This window comes from Typha angustifolia, chromosome 6 (genome assembly GCF_048772165.1).
Source record: "Typha angustifolia cultivar Huaian chromosome 6, ASM4877216v1, whole genome shotgun sequence".
Classification (NCBI taxonomy): Eukaryota; Viridiplantae; Streptophyta; class Magnoliopsida; order Poales; family Typhaceae; genus Typha; species Typha angustifolia.
In genome coordinates, this window is record NC_133244.1 from 9,342,582 (window position 1) to 9,364,505 (window position 21,924).

General features: G+C 40.3%; 3 protein-coding genes and 1 pseudogene across 6 annotated transcripts; 3 read left to right on the forward strand and 1 right to left on the reverse strand.

The window, feature by feature from the left end:
* Positions 1 to 1,659: 1,659 nt before the first annotated feature.
* LOC140761317 (uncharacterized) lies at positions 1,660 to 6,050 on the reverse strand. The gene is made up of 2 exons (XM_073098592.1): positions 5,290 to 6,050; positions 1,660 to 2,494 (listed from the first exon to the last, which is right to left on the reverse strand). Exons 1-2 carry the CDS (start codon positions 6,007 to 6,009, stop codon positions 1,841 to 1,843), a joined length of 1,374 nt encoding a protein of 457 aa, XP_072954693.1. The 5' UTR covers positions 6,010 to 6,050; the 3' UTR covers positions 1,660 to 1,840.
* Positions 6,051 to 6,712: 662 nt separating this feature from the next.
* On the forward strand, positions 6,713 to 7,541 carry LOC140760732 (NADPH-dependent aldehyde reductase-like protein, chloroplastic; annotated as a pseudogene).
* Positions 7,542 to 7,647: 106 nt separating this feature from the next.
* On the forward strand, positions 7,648 to 12,017 carry LOC140760731 (uncharacterized). Of its 3 annotated transcripts, XR_012104482.1 has the most exons (3): positions 7,648 to 9,442; positions 10,863 to 10,932; positions 11,933 to 12,017. XR_012104482.1 is itself a non-coding variant. In XM_073097712.1 (2 exons), the coding sequence occupies exon 1, from the start codon at positions 7,767 to 7,769 to the stop codon at positions 9,423 to 9,425; it is 1,659 nt and encodes a 552-aa protein (XP_072953813.1). In that variant the 5' UTR covers positions 7,648 to 7,766; the 3' UTR covers positions 9,426 to 9,442; positions 11,933 to 12,015. The 3 variants fall into 3 exon arrangements, 2 of the variants coding, with proteins under 2 accessions (XP_072953813.1, XP_072953812.1); XM_073097712.1 differs by lacking the exon at positions 10,863 to 10,932 and having other exon boundaries at positions 11,933 to 12,015; XM_073097711.1 differs by lacking the exon at positions 11,933 to 12,017 and having other exon boundaries at positions 10,863 to 11,706.
* A 127-nt stretch (positions 12,018 to 12,144) lies between these two features.
* Positions 12,145 to 21,429, forward strand: LOC140760730 (protein fluG). Of its 2 annotated transcripts, none has more exons than XM_073097709.1 (18): positions 12,145 to 12,368; positions 13,559 to 13,810; positions 14,051 to 14,117; positions 14,215 to 14,331; positions 14,426 to 14,531; positions 14,963 to 15,119; positions 15,194 to 15,289; positions 15,931 to 15,979; positions 16,328 to 16,596; positions 17,113 to 17,285; positions 17,437 to 17,557; positions 17,636 to 17,688; positions 17,767 to 17,908; positions 18,326 to 18,471; positions 19,513 to 19,704; positions 20,505 to 20,737; positions 20,919 to 21,061; positions 21,250 to 21,429. In XM_073097709.1, exons 1-18 carry the CDS (start codon positions 12,201 to 12,203, stop codon positions 21,310 to 21,312), a joined length of 2,547 nt encoding a protein of 848 aa, XP_072953810.1. In that variant the 5' UTR covers positions 12,145 to 12,200; the 3' UTR covers positions 21,313 to 21,429. The 2 variants fall into 2 exon arrangements, with proteins under 2 accessions (XP_072953810.1, XP_072953811.1); XM_073097710.1 differs by having other exon boundaries at positions 17,779 to 17,908.
* Positions 21,430 to 21,924: the final 495 nt, after the last annotated feature.

Below are 21,924 nucleotides of genomic sequence, written 5' to 3' on the forward strand. Positions count from 1 at the left end.
TTGCAAGTGACCCCCACTTCTCAAAGACCTTTCTTGTAGTGATGCAAGTTGTTACCAGGAATCTGCTAATCAAGAGAGCGTTGGTTAGCAATTTACCTGAGATGCAACAAAATGAGCGGTTCTTTAATGCCCTGCAGCTGAGCATGGCATGTACTTCTATCAGCCATGTTCTCCAAAATCCAAATCCTGGACCTGGTGATTGTTTCAATTGTCAGATGCTTGGGGATAGTTCTTTCTTCTTTGATGCTCCTGATTATATTCCTCCACAAGAAAATCATGTAGAACTGAGTAGCAACCTTGAGCAAGGAATCTCAATTCAGATGGCTTTGATGTGTTATATGATATTATGAGATACTACCGATGATAAATTCCATTATAATGATTTAGATACTATGGAGAAAATGGAGTAAGCCAATTCTACCTTGGGTCTATCACACTTCTCTTGAAAGGTAAAATGCACGTTAAAAGCATTACTAGTCCTTTTGATTTGCTCTCTTTTCATTATAAATTAACTGAAAGGAGCTAATGCCTAACTTGTGCTGCAGAAGAATGATGGAAACATGTCGACATGGAAGACTAACCACAAGGAATCAGGAGTTTCAGTTCAAAATGGTGCGGTGTCACATGACGTGACTGAGGCTGAAAAATAGTTCCAGTGGCAACAGGGAGGAATCAAAGATATACCAGGTAAAGCTTTTCAATTGCAATTTCCTGCTTACTATGGTAATATATATCTATCCTCATAAACATTCTGGATTTGTTTTTTATCCCCTCATGATTTGATAAATTGTAAATGAAATTTATCAGACGATCCATCTCCTCTTTATCTATAGGCATTTTTCCCCAAAAATACTTCTGTGGGTGGAGGTAATATGAGGAGTCCTGTAGGGGTATAACCCTTTTCCCAGACATCTTGTTAAGTTGCTGAACTCCTACTTTGCACCCCCGGAATTTGCTGCAGAACCTCAACCTAATGCTGTAAAACCTATTTTGGCAGAAGCCGAAAGGCAACTCAGACCAGCCAAATCCATGCTAATTCTGGAATGGTTCAAGCAAGTAGTTTGAAAATGAAGAGCAGTACAAGGAACTGTTCTCAGAAGGCGAAGGAGGAAACAGAGTTCCTTTTACAGCAGGCTTCAAAATGGCTATCTGTATTTCTCCCAGATAGATTGATACATGTATACTCTTGGACTTGAAACCTAGAAGCCAAGATTACATGTTTTTATCTTTTACTGCTCGTTAGTTGCACAGAAGCAAACTGCGTACATAGTTCTTTCCTTACTCCAATATGGTAATAGAGTTGGACAAATGCAAAGATGTAAGCTTAGTGGATGTTTGACATAGAGTGCGTGGTTTTGATGAAAACTTGCTACTTTAACAAAGGAAAAGCAAAACTAGGATTCATTTTCGATTTAAATTGGGTTGCATTTCATGCTTTTGGGGTGAAATTGGAACTAAAACTATCGTATTCGGTACTAAAGGGATCCTGGTTTGATGATTTTTTCTCCAATGGCTCTATCCAAGTGTAAGTGTAACTACTACGAAAAAGAAAAGAAACTAAAAGAAAGTATTGAGAACTATATATAAATTGCTATAATTAGCAAATAAAGCGTTAACCTCGAAAGAGCAATCAGAACTATATATAAAAAGACTGAAGAGTCATTATAAATAGCATTCCTTTATTCAAACACGAAGACACTTATATTGAGGATTACAGACACAAACCACTTATTAGTTCCTTAATAGATGATTCAACTACCCTTACAAGCTCATAGCACATGTAATTAAGAAAGTTATTATTCTTAATCTATCCATTCTTCAGCATTATTATAGATGAAACTTAGTAGTGTCCATTTCCTCCACCACCACTCCCATAGCCAGAACCATGGCCAGCTCCATATCCAGAGCCAGAGCCACCACCCATTCCCCCACCGCCTCCACCGCCACCGCCGCTTCCATACCCTCCACCATGAGCACCGCCACCTTCTCCATATCCAGACCCAGAGCCTGAGCCATAGCCAGAGCCACTCCCACCATTACCACCACCAGACCCACCGCCGCCGCCGCCGCCGCTTCCATAACCGCCACCCTGTGAGCCACCCTCACCGGATCCATAGCCTGAGCCATAGCCATGCCCAGCCCCATAGCCGGATCCTTCACCACCACCGCCACCCTCACCGCCACCTCCTCCACCGCCGCCACCCTTACCGTACCCTCCACCTACCCCTCCTCCGGCACCCTCGCCGTACCCAGACCCATAGCCCGAGCCCGAGCCCGATCCAGAGCCACCACCACCTCCACCTCCACCACCACCGCCGCCACCACCGCCGCTAACCCCACTAAGGGATCTAGCCCCGGAGGCCAGGCCAACGCTGAGGAGGACAATGAAAGCAAGAGCTAAAGCTTTAGTGTTACTACTACTAGCCATAGTAGCTGAATTATAAGTGAAACGATCAGTATGGGATGACCATGAGAGGAGGGAACGAGTGGGTATTTATAGGGATAGTCCTGCATGGCTAACAGTCCAAATCCGAGGCCAGAATGCACGTAGTTTTTGGAGGGGGTCGTGTGTGAAACTAAGACTTGCGAGGAGTGATCAAAGTGGCGTTTGCTTTATCGACACTTGCGTGTATAGATGTCACTTTAGCTTTTCGGAAGGCTAATATTATTCGCTTCGTGAGTGGGATTCTGTCCATATTGCAGCGTAACAACCAAAACTTATCCAACTTTTCTCGTCCCTTCCGATTCCCTTCTTTGTTTTTTATTTTATCACGTAAGAGTCTAAACAATATATAAGCAGAATAAAGAGTTAATTTATTCTAAATACAAAGTTTTATTTAATACACTAATATATCTATTTAAATTTCAAATTATATGTGTCGTCGAACTTATGTTTAGCTACTGTCGAGTAATCAACTAAGTTAAATCATTAAACTAAGCCCATATTAATTATAAAATAATTTTTTCTATAATAATTATTTATATTTAGAACTAACGACTCAAGAGTTTCGGTGTCCCTTCGGATTCTTGTTTTCTTCGCTCCTGAATTTGGATCGTCTGCAGCCAGAGGCTGGGGGCATTTCGTACTATAAGAACACCTGGTGACTAATGTTTGGCTGCCAAGTTCCCAGATGCAGTTAGTGTACAGGTGCCGTTTGGCTTTTTTATCTCAGATATGGTCCCTGTCATTATAATAATGTACTTCTACGTTGGGCCGTAATCCAGTAATCCCCAACACTTTCAGAAGTGGGTTAGGTCTCGTCCTTATGTGCATGGGTCCAATTACACCATCATTTCAACTCTAATTAAGTTTTAGATAATAAACTAATAATATGTATTATTATATTTTTAACACGTGATGCCATTACGAGAGAGCACCTCGTATATTTTTGACTTCATTATCATTTACACTTTACAGTATCAGATTTATTTTTTTCTTTTATATTTAATATTACAAAAATAATTCTACTCACGATATTTTCAAAATATTAGTAGCAAAACAGTGGATATTTTTTGAATAAAATTTTAAATAATTTTATAAGTGAACTGGCATTATCTCAATCGATTTGTAGGTAGCCATTTAAACTTAAAAAATTGGTATAACCCTCACGTGGCAAACGCTAGTAGTTTGGCAGCTGGGATCAACTATTATATGATAGAAAATATAGTTTCTGCGACGTCGAATTAGCATTACCACTGGCCACTGGCCACTGGGTGGTGGTTGTCGATCGAGGTCGATCACCGTCAGCCGCGTCCGCGTTTGAAGCACTTGGAGCTAGCAAAGAAAGACGTCGTTGTCTCTCCTCGTTGTTATCCAATTACTTAACCCCTATGCAATTAGGATTGAGTACTCCTTTTTCTTACGTCTTCAGACTGCCCTTGACAAATATCTACTCTTCTTCTAGAGAAAATTTACATTTTCCACGTCCCCCTAATTAATAATTTTATTTATGCGAAGTTTCACCTACTTCTTTCTTTGTTATGCGGAATAGGACCACGGAAGTTAATCTCTAATAAAATACTAACAATCTCAATAGAATAATAACAGATGCAATCTAAATAGAAAAGATCACAAATATAGCATCAAAAGTAGAGAAATCTTAGAGATATAAATCGAAATATAAGTAATCACAGAGAAAAGAAAAAAAGATGTAAAATTTTACATGGTTCGACAATATGATTACGTCCACGAGCAGTATAAATATGTAATCTACTATTTGAATCTAAGTACAAAAAGTTTTCAAAACTCTAAACACTTTGAGTACAATAGTAGTTAGTTAGCCCTAAAACACTAATTATATATTTATAGGGATGATTTAGAGGAGAGAAAAATCGCAGGCTATTCGAATGAATGGATAGCTTTCTAATGCTTGTGCACAATTGGCAACTTATTTCGCATACCATTCGAAACGGATGGACAACATTCAAACGATTGTGTACTTTTGCTAATAAGTTCGAACATCTTTTAAATATTATGCTTTCAAAACTCTTTGTTATTCGAACGTCTAAACATTGTTTCAACACTTCCATCTCATTCGAATGGATGGACGTACATTGACACACAAAACTGAAACGATAGCAAATTACGATAAACCCGTTAACCCATACAAACTGTTTTCTTGATTTGGAGCTAATTTTCAACATTCTTGGACATAAAACAGTCCACTACTTAGTGGTGTGCTTACGTACGACGCGTCTTAACTACTCTCGTCAACTGTGTGCTAATATATCTCAGAAAGAGCCAACTTTGGGGTTTCACCTGCCTTAACGTCTTCATCATCTGCTACGTGGCACGCTTCATGAGCAGTGTACATGCTTAAGCCTTTGGGCTCTGCGATATTTTTGTTTTTGGATACATCCCATAACTACATTTGCATGACCTTGGTGGCAGTTCCATCATTTTAATTACGTATGTAGAAGAATTATTAAACATAAACTTAATTGTGAATCATTAACAGTGAAGTGCTAAGCTCATTATTATTAAGTAGTGGCTCAGAGTTATCCCAGGCCTTTTAGATAGTGATTGACGTATAAAATTGTATTTTCATCCAGATAATTAGATCTAAAAAAAGAGCAACGTTATACGATGCTGAATAGATAGTAGTAACAGAGATATATAAATACTATCTCAAATTATATCAAATCTTCACTTAGTACAAAATAGAAGCCCGCCATTATTTATTACAAACTACATAACGTCCGAAACGAAAGACAAAGGTTCTATAGAGTGTGATACATGCATGTAGGGCTTCATGCAACCAGCTATAGTACAAGGTTCATAAGTTAAGGGTGTCCTCCACCACCACTCCCATATCCAGATCCGTATCCTGATCCATAACCTGAGCCAGATCCCGACCCAGATCCTTGACCGCCGCCGCCGCCGCCGCCACCACCTCTTCCATACCCTCCACCATGCGCGCCACCCTCACCGGACCCGTACCCGCTACCCGAGCCGTAACCCGACCCGCTTCCACTCCCGTGCCCGCCACCGGATCCACCGCCACCGCCACCTCCTCCACCTCCGCCGCTTCCATATCCTCCACCATGCTCGCCGCCCTCACCGTACCCAGAACCCTCACCGTACCCGCTACCCGAGCCATAACCCGATCCGGTTCCACTCCCGTGCCCGCCACCGCCACCTCCTCCACCTCCGCCGCTTCCGTATCCCCCACCATGCGCGCCGCCCTCACCGTACCCAGAACCCTCACCATACCCGCTACCGGACCCGTACCTGGATCCACTACCACCACCTTCTCCCCCTCCACCGCCGCCGCCGCCTCCTTTCCCGTAACCACCACCACCTCCACTTGTCCCTGCTCCGCCTCCCTCACCGTATCCGGATCCGGAGCCATAACCGGAACCAGACCCCATTCCAGAGCCGCCGCCGCCACCGCCACCACTCCCACCTCCTCCTCCTCCTCCATGATATTTACCTACTCTCACTGCATTGGAGTATCCAATGCTTAGCAAGACTACGAAGCAAATAGCCACTAGCTTGGTATTAGCCATAGTTGTAAAGAAAGCAGTGAGAAATGCGATGGTTGGGACAGGAAGATAGTATGGGTATTTATAGTACTACATGCATGCATGGTTTAACTCCTAGGTATAAATATATCTACATATGGTGTGAAATGGGAGACTTTGAAAGGAGGTTAGTGGCTTATCTTGACTAAAGTGATCGAATTGCCATATCTGTTACGTTGGAAGAACTCATTCGGTGATGTCAAACCAAGGAGCCATTTGGCCGTCTTTTTCTTCGTCGGCAGATATCTCTATTGGATCCATGTGTCTGCACTGCTAAGTACGCGCGTATATCTAAAATCTTAAATTTGATTAAAGTTACTAACTTTTGTTAGATTCTTGTGTTTATTTAAACCACCGTAAGAATTAGTGGGTTGGAATCCATCAATTTCAGAAAGTAACCACGAGCAACCTTTATTGATACAAAAGCATTAATTAAAATGCTTTGGCTGTGGACTGTGGTTAAGTTAGCTTTACTCAATAGCTTCTTTGGCACCAGCCACGTGTCGCCTCTTATAGCATTAGGGTGATCTTGGGCTGTGCTGAGTAGGCCTCCTGTGGGAAAATTCGACCAAGCCCAGGCAAAGGCCCAATTTACTTTCGGCCCGTGGAGTTTTTCCTTAAAATTTTTCTTGAGATTAAAATATATATATATGAGCCGTTCAAACAACCTGACCGATAATTTCCGAAGCCTCTCTTTTATAAACTCAATTAACTCTCAAATTCCCAAATCATGGCGCAGCCAAACCCGCTCGCAATCGTAACCGGCACTTCCCCCGGAATTGGCCGCGAGATCGCCATCCACCTCACCTCCCTCGGCGCCTTTCTCGTCCTCAACTACGCCTCCAACACAGCCCAGGCCGACCTCCTCGCCGCTGAGCTCAACTCTCCCGGCGGCGCTCCCCGCGGCGACGCGTCCGACCCCGCTTCAGTCCGATCCCTCTTCGGCCGCGCCGAGGAGGCCTTCCGCTCCCCTCCCCACATGCTCGTCGCCTGCGCCGGGATCTTAAACTCCAAATACCCCACCCTTGCCAAAACCGCCGTCGAGGGCTTTGACCTGATGTTCGCGGTCAACGCACGTGGAACCTTCCTCCTCCTCCGTGAGGCGGCAGGAGGATTATAACGTTCTCGTCCTCGCTAATGGGGACACTCCTCCCAGGATATGCGGCGTACACGGCGACGAATGGGGCAGTGGAGGTGATGACAAGGATACTAGCAAAGGAGCTAAAGGGGACAGGGATCACGGTGAACTGCGTGGCGCCGGGGCCGGCAAAGACGGATTTGTTCTTAGCTGGGAAGGACGAGGAGTTTATGAGGAAGGTGGAGGAGCGGAGCTCATTAGGGAGGATTGGGGAGACGAAGGATGTGGCGCCGGTGGTGGGGTTCTTAGTTAGTGATGCTGCTGAGTGGGTTAATGGCCAAGTTATTAGAGTTAATGGTGGGTTTGTGTGAGGCTTAGCATAATCTTGCTATGAGTTGTATTTTTTTTTTAAGAAATAAAAAGAAATTAGTGGTTGGCATCGTTATTTTGTTAACTTTTAAATGTATTCACAATTATAATGAAATGCATAGCAGTATCCCAACGCAAACAGGAAACATGGAATTTATAAATAGCAACTATCCCAAGTCAATTCCTCTGACTGTTACCCTTTTTCTCCACAGCTCTGCTCACTCTCTCCTCTCCACTCCTCTCCTCTCCATCATCAGATCAGATCTAGATCCGCTGCAATTTTTTTGATATTGCAATGCTGGGCCGGCCTATAATTTTCCGGCCCGACATGCTCCGTGACCACCTCCGCTCCGGTGGTAATCTCCTTTTCGCCCTCTTCGTCGCCGCTGTCCTCGCCTTAACCCTCCTCGCCGCCACCCACCGCCCCGACGACCCCCTCCTCCACCCCTCCTCCTCCTCCCTCACCTCCTTCCTCACCTCCACTTCCAACTCCACTTTCCTCTCCGACAATTCCCTCCTCCGCACCGGCGAGGACTTCAACTCCTCCTCCCCCGTTGGCTCCGACTCCGCGTTCATCAAGCTCTCCGATGTCGCTGAACCCACCGTCTCCGCTACTTCGGAGGCGATCTGTGACCCGGGCTCCCCGATCTCCTGCGCCGCCGACGACCGCGAGCTCTACAACCTCCTGATGCGCACCGCGATCGAGGCCCTCCCCGACATCCACATCTACCGCTTCGGCCGCCCGGCCGAGGCCGGCGATGGCCTGTCCTGCGACTTGGCGTGGCGTTTCCGCCCAAAGGATGACGCCCGCGACACATTCTACAAAGATTACCGGCGATTTACGCTCTCCCGCGCCGCCAATTGCTCGCTTTCTGTCTCCAAGATCGGAGATTTCCATTCCGGAGTCAATGTCCGCAAGAAGCGGCGAGCTAAGAAGGAGAGCTCGGATATGCCGGAAGCGCCGGCGGTCGTCGGTGAGGCCGTGAATGATACACTCCCAGTAGTCGCGTCGGAGTCGGATTTTAGCCACGGGAAGTATCTAATTTACATGGGCGGCGGCGAACGGTGCAAGAGCATGAACCATTACATTTGGGGCTTCCTATGTGCTCTTGGAGAAGCCAAGCACTTGAATCGAACACTTGTCATGGACCTCAAGATTTGCCTTTCTTCATTGTATACTGGTACGGGGATGGATGCAGAGGGGAAGGACTTCAGGTTCTACTTCGATTTCGAGCATTTGAGGGATTCGGCGTCAGTGATCGACCAGAGCCAGTTCTGGACGGATTGGGGGAAATGGCATCAGAAGCATGGGCTAAAGCTCTACTATGTGGATGATTTCCGGGTCACACCTATGAAGCTGGCAGAGGTAAATGATGCATTGATCATGAGAAAGTTTGGAGACGTCGAGCCGGATAATTACTGGTATAGAGTGTGCGAGGGCGAGACGGAATCCGTGATCCAGCGGCCATGGAATCTCATATGGAAGTCACGGCGGTTGATGGAGATCGTCTCTGCTGTTGCCTCGAGGATGAACTGGGACTTCGACTCAGTTCATGTAGTAAGAGGGGAGAAGGCGAAGAATACTGAGCTGTGGCCCAATCTATCCAGGGACACCTCGCCGGATGCATTACTGACCTCCCTCAGCGATAAGGTTGAGGAAGGCCGACACCTTTACATTGCTACCAATGAGCCAGATACTTCTTTCTTCGACCCATTGAAGGATAAGTACCAAATTCACTTCTTTGAAGATTTCAAGGATTTATGGGATGAGAACAGCGAGTGGTATGCGGAGACTAAGGAGCTTAACAATGGAGTTCCTGTGGAGTTTGACGGTTACATGAGGGTGGAGGTCGACACCGAGGTGTTCCTGAGAGGAAAGAAACAGATTGAGACCTTCAATGATCTCACGAGGGATTGCAAGGATGGTGTCAATACCTGTCCCTCTTCATTCTGATCTTCTGATGGAATTGGGTAAGCTTGAAGAGTTCACTGTAACCGGTAGCTTTTAGAATTCTGCATTCCGCCTAGCCCTTAAACAATCTCAATAATGTTTGTTGTTATAGGATGTACGATGCAATTACGTTAGAATTGTTATTTATATCTTCTGTCTATGAGCTCTACTAGATTGTGTAGATTAGCAGAATTGCTGTTAATTTGCTAATAATGGTGTTAGGATTGTTATCTATATATTCTGTCTATGAGCTCTACTAGATTGTGTAGATTAGCAGAATTGCTGTTAATTTGCTAATAATGGTGGTTGAGCATCCTCCTCATTTTGTTATATTGATTGTATTTGCTGTCATTTTGCTGAAATCTGTTGATTGTTGCGCAATCATGGTCTGATATGTTGTGAATCTTTAACCCGAACGTGGAGCAAGTTGATAATCTAAAATAGTGTTCTTGCGCTTAGGTCATGTATTTAGCAATTTCTTCACTTCATTGCTCTCTAGAACTCAGGTGGGCAGTATGTGCAGAGTTGCAGAAATATTTTTATCTTTTTTTTCTTCTGTTGTTCTGAAAGAAGCATAAATCTTTTGATTGCTTATCAAGTTACATGCTATTTTATTCTTCACTAATCTTTGGTTCTTCTAAGCTTCTTAGTGCTCCTGTATACCTGTTTCCTATCAGTTTTACATGCAAATCATGTGAAAGTTGAATTCCACCTTTCCACTGTCACTTCCTTTAAACCATAATAAGGATGGTCGTACCGTGGCATGGCCCGTACTAACCTAACCACCGACTGCCATGGTATGGTACATGCCACGACACTTGTTGGCCATGCCGCAGGAGTAATGGCTCCACCCTCCGCTAGCCTGATGCAAGAGAGAGAGACCATTCACCGTTGCCGCTCACCCTTGCCCTCATATGCTATGCTGAAGCTGAGCAAGAAATAAGACGAATCAAATAAAATTTAATTTGCTTCATTATCTTCTTCCTTGGCTAAGGCACACGAGGGCGAGTGGCGATTGAGACTCAAGTTGAAGGAAGGCGGTGAATTTGAAGTCTTCAAGGCGATGATAATAGCGAGCAAATCGCTGCTAGAGGCACTTCTTGTGCCACTTGTTGGTATGCAGCCAGTATAGCAAGTACTGATTAGCACGTCACCATCCTTAAAATCACTACCATTTAAGATGCCTCTTAAGTTTGCTTGGGAAATAGCTCATTCCTAATTTTTCTCTCAATTTCCTTTTGTTCTCTAATCAGTCCACAATGAATCGAACAATTTCCTGTTTATCACAAATCTTGCACTTATGACTCTTGATTCTAAAATTAATCTAATTTTCTTATTCATACTACTCCTAGTATGCATTCTGATTCCATAGTTACTCTAATTTTCCATCAGACTGATTTTTACTGCATAAAATCACCTTACATTCTAGTTTACATTCAGCTTTATCGGCAGAGGAGGCTATATTGATCCAAAGTATCTTCTTTTCGAGAGAGAAAGTGGGCTGGCAAAGGTACAATCTATCGTTTGATCTACAAAGAATATAATGGAGGCATCCTTTGTCTATAGATAAGGATGTAGTCTCTGCACTGCATGATTCGTCTTTTTAATGCTCTATTATTAACGATGCTAGCTACAGTTAGATCCTTTCCATGGAAGTGCAGATATGGATAGGGAACTGGAGATTTTTTTACGGTATCAGAGGCTGTTCTTTTACTACCAGTCGCTGCATTTTACTCTGTTCCTAGACCTCTGTCAAATTAAGCCCTTTTGAAATGGTGCAAAATTAAAATTTAAAAGGAGAATGCAGCATTCCTTGTGCCTATTTTTTTTCAACTATTGAGAAAGTCTTTGAAAACATGGCTGCATGTTGAAATTGTTGCCTTGGTAGCGATGTGGTACGAGACTTTACATTTTATAATGGAGAAAGTTGAAGATGGTTACTTTGTTTGCAAAGCAGAGGAGAAATATTACTTCCACACCAACGTCATGGACCAAGGAGTTAGATCTGTCTTCAATCGACTGTTATGGCTGCTATCTGAACCTAATAAATCGAGCTGAATTATTTCGACGTCCATGATAGTATTCTCATTTTCAAGCTTATCAGTAGAAATCGTGAGAATAATACTTCTCTTCTGTTTAAAGGGGAAATTGTCGATCTTCTTTTCTGTGAGATAAAGGAAAAACATCGGCTTGTTGGGTATGTTGTTTCTAAATCAAATGTTGGTTTTCGATGAATTTTAAAAAGGTGTAGTTGATGCAGTAAAGTAAAGGAGGCTGGTAGTCCTAAAATGTTAGTCACAAGAGGTGCAATCTCTTGACGAAGCTGTATCATATCATATCAATGCATTTCTAAGTTTTAATTGTCTCCATTCTATTTGATTAATACATCAACTAAGCCCTATCTATATATGGGCATACTCTGTTGTTAATTGAAATACTATCCTATACAAGTGTTGATGATACCAGTCAACCAACCAATGCTTATTTAACCACGCACATACGTCGTGCAGCCAATTCCTCGCATGGGCTTGCCTCGATTCGTCCACCCTCGTGGGAAAGGCGGGTGCCATTTGCCTCGTTCGATTCCGACCAGTTCCCCCGTTAGACGGTTAGAATTATCACAAATGGATATCTTAAGAATTTATAAGGCCTTGTTCTGAATTTCTTATTTTTAATAGGGGCTGCGTGGAAAATAAGAGGACTAGATAATATCAACGCGAGGACGGAGGGAGGCAGCGGTCCGAAACTCCAGAGACGAGAGAAGAGAGGGGAGAGACTATGGAAGAGAAGCACAGAGAGCTGAGGGAGGCAGTAGAGAGGGTTTCTTTAGTGGACGCCCACGCCCACAACTTGGCCGCCGTCGACTCCACCTTCCCTTTTCTCCGATGCTTCTCCGAGGCCGAGGGAGATGCCCTCGCCTTCGCGCCTCACTCCCTCTCCTTCAAGGTACTCGATCCAATCCTCCATTTTGATGTCTAGAATAGGAAAAAAGTACGGGAGATTTCCGGAAGTAGACCTTGTTTCTGTTCCTCTGATCTAGGCTACGATATTTTTGGTACTTTTTTTTTTACCTTCTCCAGCATCGGGTGGGGTTTCGTAGTTTTGATATTACCAACATAAGGCATGGGTGAACTCGTGGTGGGCCTCTTGGTGAGCTGTGATCTGAAATGGTAGTTTTGATATTTCAGACATAAGGCATGGACGAACTCGTGGTGGGCCTCGTGGTGAGCTGTGATCTAACGAGTTGATCTTGGTGGGCCAGGCTTAGTGAAATGGTAGAACTTGGATCTTGAATAAATTGCGTTTTATGTCCTAATGGGCTTGGCGGAGTTGTGGATCTTGGATTAGCGGTAGCCAACATCCCACCAGGGTACATGTGTAACGGGGTGTAGTCGAGCCGAGCTTGAGTCAAACTTGCATTGACAATAATTTCTAGCCTAATTATAGAATCACACTTGAATTGAAATAAAGAACCAATTTCGTGTTTTAGTCAAGCTGATCAATAAGCAATTTCAAGCTTGAATTAATTCAAGCCTAATTAAGCTTGAATTGAATCATGCTTAAAATAAGGCCCGATTCAATGGTAAAGATATACGAACTAATATAATAATATTTATGAGCTTTTAAATCTTACTTTAGATGTTCATATTAGTTATATGTATCATATATTATATAATATTTAATTTCGTGCCTTATTGAGCTAAGCTTGATCGAGCCGTCTCATGATCAAGCTCGGCTTGAGATTAATTTTGAGCATGTTTTGCAGATCAAGCTTGAATCAGCTCACTTTCGATGTGAGTTTAATCAAGCTTTATCGAGCCGAGCTGGCTCGATTATTTTGACAGCCCTACATGTCTTACATCAATTCAAGAATGTTGTTTCCTGGTTGTGGAATCACCACATGAGAACAGGATCCAAGTGGAGTTGATAGTAACTGTTGTAAATTTTGGTCAAATTTCTTGCAAAATGAATTTACCTACTTACTAGCTTCTGGGTGTAGATGAGCAAACTAATTTGACTGATTTAATGGCATACATGAATGATTCATTACTCAGTTACAAAGTACATTGAGCATAAGTTGTTGCCTTATTTTCATATGCTAAACTCGATCTACTATTGAATTTTGTGAAATGCAGAGGAGTTTGAAGGATCTTGCTGTACTATACAATTGTGAAGCTTCATTGGATAAACTGGAAGACTACAGAAAATCTGCAGGATTGGATTCTATTACCTCAAAGTGCTTCAAAGCTGCAAATATATCTGCAGTATTCTTTGATGATGGGATTCAATTTGACAAAATGCATGACTGGGAATGGCACAAGAATTTTGCTCCTGCAGTGGGTAGAATTTTGAGAATCGAACATTTGGCAGAAACCATCCTTAATGATGTGAGGACTTTTTGAAAACTTCAAGCTAATATCAGTCGAGGGTTGCCTATTTACTTCCATTTGTGTTTTTTCCTTGATAAATCAGATATAACATACATTTATTAGTAATTTGTATTAGTGCAATTTGATATGAAAGTTTCTAATGTTCCTTGATGAGTTATAAACTTGAATAACACATTACTATTTTGGGGTACAAATTTACAACCTTTCCTAGTTTTATGATATATTACTATTTTTCAGGAGACATTCAGTGGATCAATGTGGACTTTGGATTCTTTCACTGAAATTTTCATGGCTAAGATGAATTCATATCCTTTACAGTATTATCATTTATCGCATACATATTCTGTATACCTATTACCAGTTGTTTCTTCTTTCATTGCATTTCCTGAACTTACTTTCCACAGTTGCTGACAAAATTGTCGCAATGAAAAGCATTGCTGCTTATAGAAGTGGCTTAGAGATCGACACTGCTGTTAGTAAGAGTGAAGCTGAGGAAGGTCTTCGTCAGGAGTTAAATGGTAAGTCAGGGGGCTAACATTGAATGATCACTATCTGAAATGCGGAGCATAAATATCTGACTGAGTATATGCTTCTGCTACTCTTTCTTTTCAGGCCAGAAGCCTGTTCGTATTGCAAATAAGAGTTTAATTGATTATCTATTCACATGTAGTATGAAAGTCGCTGTATCCTTCAACTTGCCAATGCAAATTCATACAGGGTAACAAAAACATCTGAAATTTCTCATTTTGTGAATACCTTTGTCTTGTTGATTTCATGTAGTAAAATTATCTTCTATAACCGAGATATATGGAATTTCATAATCAAAGACTTTTAAACTGTAGGTGTAAAGATAAATTCAATGATAAGCTTGTATTATTACGTAAGACATTCTACTATTTCATCTGGAACATCTGCTCCCTCCCTATTTCTTTGTCAAAGTTACGGACAACCTGATGATGTGCATATATTCATGTAGCATTATGCAGATTAGTAAAATGGTAATGTGTTATTATTTATAGATTTTCTTAATAGCACCATCTATCCTTTTCTCACATTATTGCCTAGCAGATACAACAAAAATCTTGTCTCTTGATCCTTCCATTCTGATATGTTAAGCATTCTGATCTTGCTGTGAGCTTGACATTTCAGTTTTGGAGACAAGGACCTTGATTTGAGGAAGTGCAATCCCCTTCATCTGCGCACTCTTCTTGAGGACAAGAGATTTTGTGAATCTAAGATTGTTCTTTTACATGCTTCTTATCCATTTTCAAAAGAAGCATCATATCTTGCTTCAGTTTACTCCCAGGTTTGTATTCCAAGCATTTCTTGCTAGGCATTGGTATTTTCCTATTTTAACTATTCTTAACTAATGACATGTAGGTCTATCTTGATTTTGGTTTGATGGTTCCAAAGCTTAGTGTTCAAGGAATGATATCTGCATTCAAAGAACTTATGGAGCTAACGCCTTTGAAGAAGGTGAAAAATATTTTTTTTCATAACAACACTTCACTAGGGTATTGCTTTCATACAAAATATTGTTGCTTTCCCAAAGAATACTGTACCCAAACAATTGCTGCTCTTTTCAATTTCAGAGCCATGTTATTATTATTGCATTATACCTCTATTGCTATGACCTAGTTTCCACTTTAAGTACCTACATTAAACAATTGTACAACTCAGTAGAATGATTTCCCTACTATCATATTGTTTTGCACAGAGTAAATAATTGAAAATTTCTTGATAATATTAGGTCGACATCAGTGTCTGTTTCTGACATTATAATATCTGTCTTAACTTAATCTCTGTATCTCACTCTAGTGTTCCTTGTTTTCAAAGATCCATCACATCAGACAGTAAAAAATCTAGCAAATGCTCTCTGGCAAGTCTTGTGAAAAGCGTACCTTTTGCACATATATAGATGTTAACATGTTAATCTGAAGAATGATGCTTAATGGCCCAAACCCGAGGATGTCATAATTTTGAGAAAGGTGTGAAAATGGTACAGAACAATTGATTTCACCATAAGTTAACTCAAGCATAATTTCTCTGAAATTATCTTATTCATCTATCTAATCTTTTATTGTTAAGGTCTTCTATTTATCATTTTTCTTTTACAGGTGATGTTCAGCTCTGATGGATATGCCTTTCCTGAAACTTTCTATCTCGGTATGTGGAGATATGTTAAACTTTTTCGGCTTGGACAATGAATTAGATTTACATTTATTTTTCATCATAGATGTTAAAGGCTTTACATGTGAAGTTACAAATAGAGAACTAATTTTGTTTTCTACGAGTACTCCAGACTTGTTTTGATATCTTTTTGGCTAACTTGGTATCTTGCTCGTTAAATTTGGTTTTACAGAGTGAAATCTTTGTATGTATTTTTTAAGGCATAATATCTTGAAATTTATGATGTTTGTCATCCACCATTGGCAAGTCTAGATAATAGTAATGCATCTTTTGATCGTTGACTTTAATATAAATATATCTCTTACGCAATCTATAATCCTGTAGGTGCAAAACAAGCACGTGATATTGTTTTCAATGTTCTGTCAACTGCATGTGATGATGGTGATCTTACTACTCCTGAAGCTATTGAAGCAGTCAAAGACATCTTTAGACAAAATGCTTTGCGTCTATACAAGCTGAATGGTGTTGTTGGATCTATTGCTGAAGAAAGCTTTGTGGCTTCTAATAGCATATCAAAGTCTTGTATTTCACAAGAAGATATCATTTTTGTTCGACTTATCTGGGTTGATGCTTCAGGCCAACACCGATGTCGTGTGAGTACATCTTTTTTTGTTTTACAGGCCAAAGCTGTACTTGCATTATGTGAAACACTACTATATTTACCTATAGCTTTTATCATTTTGGATAAAATAATGAAAGAAACTATAAGTCAGCGCAGGAATGTTTCTCTTCAAACAAATTATTAAATCATAGGCAACACATCCTAATATGTTCTATAGACTTGTAAGTACTTAGTACTTGAACGAAGCATTCATGTTCAATGCCAATGATACTATACGGGATCATCAAAATAGTGATCTGTAGGATAATCCAGTTCTACATGCTGGATGACAATAGTGAAACTTGAAAAGGGGTTTGTGAGAAGCTACATGCATAGAAGACTAGATGAGACATGGCAAACACTGCTGACTTCTTATAAAGCTGGATAAATCGTCTTGAGTGGGGTATACTTGGCATTACTTAATAAAAATGATGCATCTGTAACTTGAGAAGGAGATCGAAAAACTCTTTTCTTTTTACTAATTCTCTCATGGTACCTTTTTGTTCAGGTTGTACCAAAGAAAAGATTTTCTGAGGTTGTGAAGAATACAGGTGTCGGTCTAACTTTTGCATCGATGGGAATGAGTTCATTTTGTGATGGTCCGGCAGATGGGACCAACCTAACTGCTGTGGGTGAGATAAGGCTTATACCTGATTTATCGACAATTTATAGGATCCCATGGTATAATTTCTTCCTTGATACCCAACAATATGCAAACATTGCTTGATTATTTGACCCTACCAAGGCCCAATTTGATAATATTATGTGCCTGTCATGCATGAGTTTGTAGTAACTGATGGGTAAGTATGCTGTACTTATTTTTCTCTATTAGGTCAAGGCAAGAGGAAATGGTATTGGTTGACATGCAAATTAAGCCAGGTGAAGCTTGGGAATACTGTCCTAGAAATGCCTTGAGCAGAGTCACAAAAATTCTGCATGATGAGTTTAATTTGGTATGGAAAAAAATCTAGAAACTTCATGTTTATCTATCTTCAGTTTGTCATCCTATTAATTTTGTCTTTTACTTGTAGGTAATGAATGCTGGCTTTGAGAACGAATTTTATATCCTTAGGAAAGTTACAAGGTACTCTTCTGTCTTAATATCTTGGTAAATAGCCTTGGCTTGGAAATGTTACTTTTCATATTTGATCTTAGTCCAAAGAACTACTTGCAGAGAAGAGAATGAACAGTGGGTCCCATTTGACTTGGGCCCCTACTGTTCCACTTCAGGGTTTGATGCTGCATCTTTTATATTACAAGAAGTTATTGTTTCTCTTCAAGCCATGGATATTTTGGTTGAGCAGGTAACATATTGTTATTATGTACCCCGTACTTATTGGAAGGGTACTAACGTGTATTTACAATTAATTCATTTAGTTATCAAGTATATCTTAGTGTTAACATCTTGTTGAAGGTCCCTACGGAGCAGGCCCATCCTAGAGAACCTACCTTCTCCAACTAAAGCTGGTCTTCTTATATCTAGTTAAGATTGCTAGTTTAATGATACGCTTATCTGCGCGTGTTTATGATTAACAATCATTTTCATGTATTATGTTTCCTGTCAGTAGTGAGATATAATTAAATATCTACAGCATTTTGGAATGTGTTTGAAATAGTTCTCAATTTTAGAGAAAATATGAGCTATAGTAAATCTCTATGGCCTCAGAAAGTTGGCTGTTTTTTATTCTATATTGCATTTAACCTTCTCAATCATCTGACAGCTACATGCAGAATCTGGGAAAGGACAATTTGAGATAGCACTAAAGTATATGCCATCCAATATTGCAGCTGATAAATTGATATATGCTCGTGAGGTTATTAAATCTGTTGCAAGGAAGCATGGTTTATTAGCAACTTTTGTTCCAAAGTAAGCTACTTGGTTGAAGCGCATAATCCTTTCTTTATTGTGGTCCATTTATCAGAAGAAATCCTGAATAATATATGAATCTCTACCTCATCCCAGATAACCTTATATTTGGAAAATTCTGTTCAGTTTATTTCAAAACCTAGATGAATGAGTTTAAGGATGAAAGGGTTTTAAGTTAAAATAAATGAACTATCAGTGGACCTTAATATGACAAACTTATTTCAATAAATCATATCACTCATTGGTGGGACGCAGAATGTGTAAGTCAACAAGAGCGCAAAGTAGAAAATAATGATATGCTGAAAAATATGATTATATTTCTTAAGTTACAAAAATCAAAGCCTCCTACTCAAATGTATTTACTTCTCAATATTGTACTGTATGTGGTCTAAGTTGAAGACATTTAAACCATCTTAATTGATTGTCATGTGACTAACCTCCATGACTAAAATCCTTAGCTTGTGTCCTACAATCATTTCCCATTCTATCATTTCCAGTAGCCTCATTCATCTGCCTTTATATATCCTCATACCACCATACTGGTAATATTCAGATTTTCATAAGTTCTCTTATTAGTTGCCCAATATTTAGATGCGTAAATCATTACATATCAAGTGGCCTTATAACATCCTAAAAAGTTTCTTATGTTCTGCAAAAAATTAATCTTACAAAGAGGTCAAGGATGCAAGTTTTCTGGGCCTTGCCTCTCTCGAAACAGAAATGCTATCTGGTAGTAGAAATGATACTGCTTCCACTTTATCTTGTTTCTTTTGGATTTTAATTTTCTACCATTTTTCACCTCCTTGTTGAATCTCGAATGGCGTACTAAAATACATGATCGACTTCATGTTTGATTCTGTCAATTGATAATGAGATTTTAGTCTGCTAGCCTTCTATAAATGCTCTATTTTTGAAGGCATGGTGGGAGTGATATAATGGAAGTTCATATTTTCTTCTTTTCTAAAAGAGGAATTATTTTATAGTCGCTTTCGTATATAAATATGTGATGCATTATTTTTTACTTTCATGCTACTGTTGTAGGTATCACTTAAATGATATTGGATCAGGATCTCATGTGCATCTGAGTTTGTGGGAGAATGGAGAAAATGTTTTTATGGGATCTAATGAATCTCAATCTCGGTATGGAATGTCAAAAGTCGGAGAACAATTCATGGCAGGAGTTTACCATCATCTTCCTGCAATCTTAGCATTCACCGCTCCACTTCCAAACAGGTAACTTCTGATGTTGAACTCAGCTGTAATCCAGCAGATTCTATTTAGTATATCAAATGATATGTATACTTACATAAAGGTGGAACCTTACTGATAGAAAGGGCTCTGCCTTCCAGCACACTAGACTCCTGACAATGTAGGCTTTGAGAGGTAAAACATAATTATCTTTCCCCTTGTTTTCAAAGAGGTTGTCTCCTAGAGTCAAACTTGTGCCAGTATGGCACGTGAGATAAGCCTTAACTCTCACTCTAGTGAGGCGCTCTTCATGGCTCTGGTGATCAATTGAGAAATTCTCACTACTATGTGCATTGACTTAGATACAATTGCTTTATAGAGTACCTTGCACCAAAGTAGAGCTGAATGAATGAGAAGAATCCATTTAATGGACACTAGAGATTGGGACTAACGGTTTGGTTGGTGTTTTTGTATGTGGAATTGCATAGAAGAATTTATAAGTATCTTGTTGTCTGTCTGATCTTTGCTCAGGTCTATTTTGCCCTGCTTCTTTCAAGGTTTGTCTATCTTCTAGTTGAGCATATCACATATACTATATAAAATTTTCATCTACTTAGTATGTCTTTCTTTACATCATTATTTCAAATGCTTTTCATTTGTTTGTCACACATAAATCATATGCATCTTGAAAGAGTTTATCATAGTGAGGGGTCTGTTGGATTTTGTTACTACTTACTATTGTATTCTATGTTTCTATTCTTCAACTCCGAGAGCTTAGTTTCTGATGGAATGTTTTGATTGCAATCTTATCAATTGTAGTGTAATATAATTACTTTTGGATGTAGTTATGATCGAATTCAGCCAAATACATGGAGTGGAGCTTACCATTGTTGGGGAAAAGAGAACAGGGAAGCTCCATTGAGGACAGCATGCCCACCTGGTGTACCTCTTGGGCTTGTCAGCAACTTTGAAATTAAATCATTTGATGGATGTGCAAATCCACATATGGGACTCGCTTCAGTAGTTGCTGCTGGGATCGATGGCCTGAGGAGAGGCCTTAGCTTGCCCGAACCTATCGGTATAAGATACTTTTTCTATTCAATGTTAATATCTCTACAAATCCCTTAGATTCATCTAGCAGGTACCATAAGATGATTCCTGAAGTTTTTGCAATACATACTATTGAAATAGAGCTGTACACTCAAATTAGAGGAGTCTAGGTGAGGTTCTCTTATTGATTTGCTGAATTTTTCAAACAGAAACCAACCCTTCAGATCACATTTCAAAGCTGAGAAGGTTGCCAAAGGAATTACGGGAATCTGTGGAAGCACTTGCTGAAGATAAGATTTTAAATGAGCTAATTGGTGAAAAGTTAGTGACTGCTGTTATAGCCATTCGTAAGGTATGTTCTTGCAAATCTTCAATTCCATCATTAGTGTACTTGTATTAGTGCTTCTACTGGTGCAGCTTGTTAATAATTAAATCACTGCGCGCATTTATTTAATCCTTTCACATGCTCAACGCCATACGGATATCTTTCTTACTGACAGGAGATCATTTGCTCTCTTTTTTTGTGTGTATATTTTGCAGGCAGAGGTTGACTATTATGCGAAGAATACAAATGCATTTAAAGACCTCATTCATCGTTACTAAACTACCATTGGGGCCTGCTCTTGTATTTTTTAAGTTTCACTATTTGTAACAGTTTGGCCAAAATTAAAGCAGGATATTATTATCGAATAAAATCTTCCATCCCTTTCTGTTCTGAAATACAGCTCTATTTCTTGTTACTGTTGACTGGCACGACTGAAACAAAGTGAGATTATTGGGTCTAATCTCATAACCCATTGACACTAATCACAATTTAGTTTCATCTTTAGTGAGCCTGCCTAGTGATAGGATATGTATATAAGTTAATAATTCGTATGCTTTGCATGCAAAAGGAAAAAAGAAAAGAAAAGGAAGAAGAAAATCTCAAGCCAGCTTAACTGCTTAAGGCGTAACACTGGGATGTGTATGTAAGATACGCCACATGGCAACATGGAAGCACGTGAGAGGAGTCGATTTCTAGAGATCCACCCGCAGCAGCGAAGAAAACAAATCAAATCTCCAACAACCGCGTGTCCTTACGAAGGTCATCCGTGTTTAGGCCCAAACAGCAACTGTTTCGAGTTTTTACCCCCTGTGCGATCGCCACGTGACGTTCCTATTTTATTTTAACTATTTTTAATTTTATCCTTCAATTTTAACAAAATACTAAAACAA